This window comes from Ailuropoda melanoleuca, unplaced genomic scaffold (genome assembly GCF_002007445.2).
Source record: "Ailuropoda melanoleuca isolate Jingjing unplaced genomic scaffold, ASM200744v2 unplaced-scaffold6294, whole genome shotgun sequence".
Classification (NCBI taxonomy): Eukaryota; Metazoa; Chordata; class Mammalia; order Carnivora; family Ursidae; genus Ailuropoda; species Ailuropoda melanoleuca.
In genome coordinates, this window is record NW_023237103.1 from 1 (window position 1) to 5,567 (window position 5,567).

The 5,567-nt window shown below is 51.6% G+C and overlaps 1 protein-coding gene across 2 annotated transcripts; it reads right to left on the reverse strand.

Moving 5' to 3' along the window:
• Window positions 1-27: 27 nt before the first annotated feature.
• Window positions 28-4,934, reverse strand: LOC117800061 (peroxisome assembly factor 2-like). 2 transcript variants are annotated; one of them, XM_034652589.1, is made up of 4 exons: window positions 3,987-4,934; window positions 2,349-2,512; window positions 1,798-1,881; window positions 28-421 (listed from the first exon to the last, which is right to left on the reverse strand). In XM_034652589.1, exons 1-4 carry the CDS (start codon window positions 4,866-4,868, stop codon window positions 379-381), a joined length of 1,173 nt encoding a protein of 390 aa, XP_034508480.1. In that variant the 5' UTR covers window positions 4,869-4,934; the 3' UTR covers window positions 28-378. The 2 variants fall into 2 exon arrangements, with proteins under 2 accessions (XP_034508480.1, XP_034508479.1); XM_034652588.1 differs by having other exon boundaries at window positions 28-424.
• Window positions 4,935-5,567: the final 633 nt, after the last annotated feature.

Below are 5,567 nucleotides of genomic sequence, written 5' to 3' on the forward strand. Positions count from 1 at the left end.
AAAAAAAAAAAAAGTGGAACATAAGGAAGCCTGTGTCTTACTGATATTCAGTATAAATGAACAGTAGGTAGTGCTAGAACCTGGCCTCTCAACCCTGAGTCACAGTGCACATGGTGAGCAGTGGAATCCAAGGAGGAACAGCACCGTGGGAGGTTAGGGGGAAGTCCCCCCTTCCACGGACAGCAGGACCATCTCAGTAAGTACAAGGATCAGAGCTCTTGAACGTATCTGGATATTGCTGGGGAAAGCTGGGCTGTGTTCTCAAGAGCCAGACGGGAGACAGTGGAGCTGGATCCTTGCTGGTTTGCTCTGGGGGAGTGGAACCGCGGAACAGCCTCCAGGGGCTACACCACCAACATTGGAATTCCATTTCAGGGATCACAGAAGCTTCCTAGCAAGGCTTCCCTTCCCTTTGCAGGACCTGCTGAGGGGGAAAAACTGTGTGCTAGGTCTCAGAAGGGTCCAGTGCCAGCTTTCCTTTGGAAGTACAAAGGGTGGGCATTCTGTAGTTCTCCTACAGAAAGCTAGCCTGTAGATACTGGCTATATTTAAGATGGGAGACACGAGTGGGAAGTGACTAATACATGCCAGCCTGGCATTTTCTACCAGGCCCCAGTTGTAGATAAGATTTGGGAAAGCTCAAAGGGGTGCCATGAGCATTAAATGGGGTTACCACCAGGCCCTTCACATGGGTACCACAGCTCTGAATGAACCAAGCTCTGAATGTTGATCAAGGATGAATCAGGCAATCCAGACAATGCATCTGTCTTGGCAGAGAACCCAGGCTGGCTAGGCCGGAGACCCTGGGCATGCCAACTCCCACGCCTCAGTTCCTTCCGACTGGCCTCACCGCCTCACAAGCAATCCCCTGTGGATGCTGGATTAGTGGGTCTATTAGCTGTGCCCTCCTTCTAGTACATTGCTACAGGAAATCAGTCCCGGGGTATCAGGCTACACATTCCCCCGCTTCACAGAAAGCCAAAGCAGTCTCTGAATTCTTTGTCTCACCCTTTTACATGGAACCTCTGTGATCAGTGTCTACAGGGAGGAGAAAGGTTGCACTCCTTGTTTTGGGTGCTTAGGTCACTTATGCTTAATTTCTCACTCTTTCTTGAGAGTAAGGAAAAAGAGAAGGCCTGTCAATGACAGCAGCCATCTGTCTCTCCCCCACTCTGGGAGACGGGACTGAAAAGCTGCATGTGCACGCTGCATTAATCAGGGCAGAAATCAAAGCCTGGGTCTCCTTATGTTGGGTATATGGGAGGTGTGGCCCAAAACCTGGCCCAAACGACACTGTGGTTAAGAAAGAAAAGCAAGGAATCTCACGTTGGTCTAGGCCATTAAACTTCTTAATGCCTTCCTGTACCGATGACCACCCAATAATTTGAGGATAAATACGTCCCAAAGGTGGCAGGCAGTGGTTCTTAATCTTTTTTCAGTCCTGCGCCTATTTGAGAACCTGAAGAAAGCATGTACCTTTTCTCTAGAAAAATGTACATGACAGGGGTACCTGGGTGGCTCAGTTGGCTAAGTATCTGCCTTTGGCTCAGGTCATGATCCCAGGGTCCTGGGATTGAGCCCCCCAGCTCTCTGTTCAGCGGGGAGCCTCTTTCTCCCTCTCCCCCATGCTCATGCTCTCTAGCTCTCTCAAATAAATAAAATCTTTTTTAAAAATGTACATGACAACCAAGTTTTCTTATATACAAAATTATTCCACAAAACTTGTGGGGAGGGGATCATAGAACTCTTGCACCCGGGTTAGGGATCCCAGCTGTAGGATAAGAGACAGCTGCGTACCTGGGCAGTTTCTCTGGGCTTCCTTCCAGGATCTCTACTTGCCCAACTGTTGGCACACACAGAACATCCCCTTCCTGGACTGCCCTGCAAACACAGCAGTGGCCCTGGTCAGCTCACGATAAGAGTCAAGAGCATGGGCCTGACATACCCCCTTCATGTCTACTCCCAACCCGCAGACCGTAAGGGGCCTACCGCCCACCCAGAGATCCCAAGCAGTTGTCCAGAGAACAGGTCTGACCTAGAATGAGCTGGGGGGAATGGCAGAGAGGCTGGAAAGGGGGAATCAGAGAGTAGTGAGGGGCAAAGCAGGATCCTGGCTCTTTGCGGGCCCTCTCAAATCAAAGAGGCTTCTCAGTTTAGAATGTCCAGATTCACCTCATGGTACCAATTTCCTTTCTATTGACCACCTGCCACACCAAGAAGCATCTAGCCACAATACTGCCTAAAATGTGGCTTTGTAAAGTCAGAGCTCTGTGGGACCTGCACCTAAGGCATGGGATAGGAGGAGAGCAAGGGTGAGATGCTATCTCCTGAAGGGGTAAGCAGCTAACCTGGGTGTCTGAAAGTGCCGGTAAAGAACATGGTCATAATTTCCGTTGGTGCTGTAGTGGGGAGAGGACACAATTTCGATGTGTAACTCTTTGGCAAACAGAGGCTCAGGCAGCACTGAGCGGCTTCCTTTGTCTTCAGGGGTGCTGGAGCCTTCCAAGTATCTCTATTAGAGAAATAACCACCACCTTATCACCTTCTCCCAAGGAGTCAGGCTCCGCCCTACCTTAACTTTAGCAGCCAACGTTTCTATTTGCATCCTCTAACCACAAGGCCTGTGGGAGGGAGGCCTAAGGTAGCCAAACTGAATACCTGTATCTTCCCTAGGAACAGAAACCTCTCCTCATGGGCACCAGGAAGAGATTTCTGACTCTAGCTCCAAAAAGTTCCTCAGTAAAAATAACCTTTCTGCGATATCTTTAAGTTGACCCTAAGCCAGGAAAGTGGTAAAGACATTTAATTCCCACAAGTACTTTTGAGTGACACCAGGCAGCAACTGGAATTGCTATTAATTGGACATTAGTGGGGACACTGAATTCAGGCTGTGGGAAAAGGATATGATCTCGCTGAAGCTGAAAGGGTTGGTTCAGCTGAATGAGCTCCAGTCTGAGGACTCCAGTTTTTCCTCCATTCAAAGGGAAACCCACACCTGACTCCCATTCATGCATATCTTACATCCCTCTTGACATCTTATAACACAAATTGGCTATGCCAGTTTTAGCTAACAGAACTTTCTACAGTGATAGAAATGTTACCTACATGTGCTGTTGAGCATTTGACACATAACTGAAGCATTCGAAGAACGGTTTTAAGTTTTATTTAGTTTTAAGTTAAAAAGCCACACTGTAGCCAGTGGCTTCCGTATTGGACAGTACAGGCCTAAACCATATATCCAGGTGCCTAATTAAACAGTAGACTATATTTGTCCCCCCAAATACAATGATCTTCTTGAAGTAATCTCCTTAAAGGCAGAAACCAAAAATTTCTCTCGGGTATATTTACTAAAATATTAAAATCAAATACCAGGCACTAAAGATAATAAAGAACCCTTCACTTCAAAGAATTTACAATATATAACTGAGGATTAGACAGCGTACATAATCATAACAAGACAGAAAATAAATGCTCTAAGAAAGGTACAAAACGCTATAGGAGAAAGAAGTCTTGTCAAATATATGGTAAGATGGTGTAAGGCTTTGAGAAGAGGTAGCATCTTTAGATGGGCTTTGAAGGAAAGGATGGCAGGACTTTAACAGATGAGGCTAGAAGAACAGAAAGCTATTTGAAGTAAAGGATAAGCATGAGCAAAAGAAATGAGGTATCCTCCTCCATATTACTCAGTACAATTCTGGATACACTGTAGCAATTCAATAAACTGATTAAGTAGATTAATACACTGTATGTACCTGGTAATTTGAGGATGACTCTCTCCTTTCACCTGAATGGATGAAAGCCCTTCCCATGCACCACTACACCATGGAGAATTATATTTTGATTGTAGAGAATAGGTAAATAAGACTAAGGGACATTAAGATCTAAGGAGTAAGGGGTCTAAATTCTACAGCTCTCTTCTTCCAATTCAGTTGAGATAAGAGGGAATAAGGAGTGGAAGCATTCCTGACCTCAGTCCCGTATCCTACCTGAATTCTGAGCTCTCCCACTTCCAGGGGATCACAGCCGAGATTAAAAGCCAGAGTGGCAGGCACGAGGGCCAGTCCGTCAGCGAGGGGCTCTCCCGGCTGCCCAGAGCCGGGTCCCAGCCTTTCAGAGAGGTCCCAGCGAGGCTCTAGGACCTGCACCCTGGCCAAATGTGGCTGGGAAGTATTCGACGACTCTCCGGCTCGGGTCACCCACACCCATTCGCCCTGGAAGAGGCCCAGGCTACGGAGACAGCTCCGGCTTACCCCCAGTGAATCTCCAGTCCCTCCCAGAACTCCCCGGAGTCGCCGGACTGTGCGGTTAACCGCGAAGGACGACACCACGGGTGGGGGTGGGGGCCGGCTGCTGTCCCCAGCCTCCTGACCCAGTTTGGCCCGCCCACGGAGCTCAGTCACTGCCAGCCGCGTCCCTGGGCCCAGCAGCCCTTGCAACGCCGGCCGCGTCTCCAGCACCCTCGGTCCGGGCACTGGTAGGGCCTCTCCGCGCCGCACCAGCAGCGGCCCGACTCGCGGTCCCAGCCCGGGCCCCGGTGAAGTGCCAAGCAGCGCCCAGCCCAGCGCCGGAGGCCGCCGCACAGGGCGCGCCCGCACCCACGCCCCGGAGCCCAGAGCCAGGAGCCGCAGCAGCGCGCGGCTAACCAGCAGCTGCGGGGGCCCTGGACCCTGCTCTTCGGTCTCCGCGCCCGGTCCCTCCAGGGCCGCCACAAGCAGCGCCGGCCCTGCGGGGCTCTCCCCTGCGGGCCGCAGAGCCAGCACCAGGCCCAGCCCCGCTGCAGGCCACGGGCCCCCGGGGGGCAGCAGCACCGCCAACGGGGGTGCCTCGGTCGGGAAGGGGTCCAGGACCCGCAAGACGGCCAGCGCCATGGTGACAGGAGACAAACGAGGAAGGCGAAGGAGAGCGGCTTCCGGAACCAGCCTGCCGCGCGCCGTTTCCGCTTCCGTCGGGGGAGGTGCGAGGAGAGTGGGCGGGGCGGCGGGTCCCTGGCGCGCGCGCCTGGAGGGTGAGCGGCGGCTCGGATTGATGGGAGGCTTCCTCGGTGGCAGTAACACATCCACTGCCGCTGCGTAGTCTTTTGACACCGTGTTTGCGGGGATCTGACTAACGCGCCTGCTAGGGGAGTGACGTCCTCTCAATTGTCCTGCCATGCACTTAACAGTTAATTGAATGAACAACGAACCGTCAGCGTGCCCAGGACCAGCTTGGCCCAGGGCTGGGAGCTATGGGTGGAGTGTTTAGGAAGGAGTCCAGCCCTCTGTGGAACTCCTACAGTTTCCGTGGTGGAACTGTGGGCAATGAGGTCTGGGGGTTGTGGGGAAGGTTGCAGGAGGGAGTGGTAGGATAAAACTGCTTCAGACGTGCTTATGGATATGTAGTGGCTGCTGGCTGGATTACTACTTGTGATTCATGTAGCCCTGGAGTACTTGGTGCTGCCACACCTGTTCCAGCACATCCTACACAAAACCCACGTTCCAGTGTTTCTTGTCTTGTTTATTGTCCTGTTCATTCTACTCCCACCAAACCTGAAGTGAAGACGAAGCAGCTTCGCTTTTTCATTCCTCCAA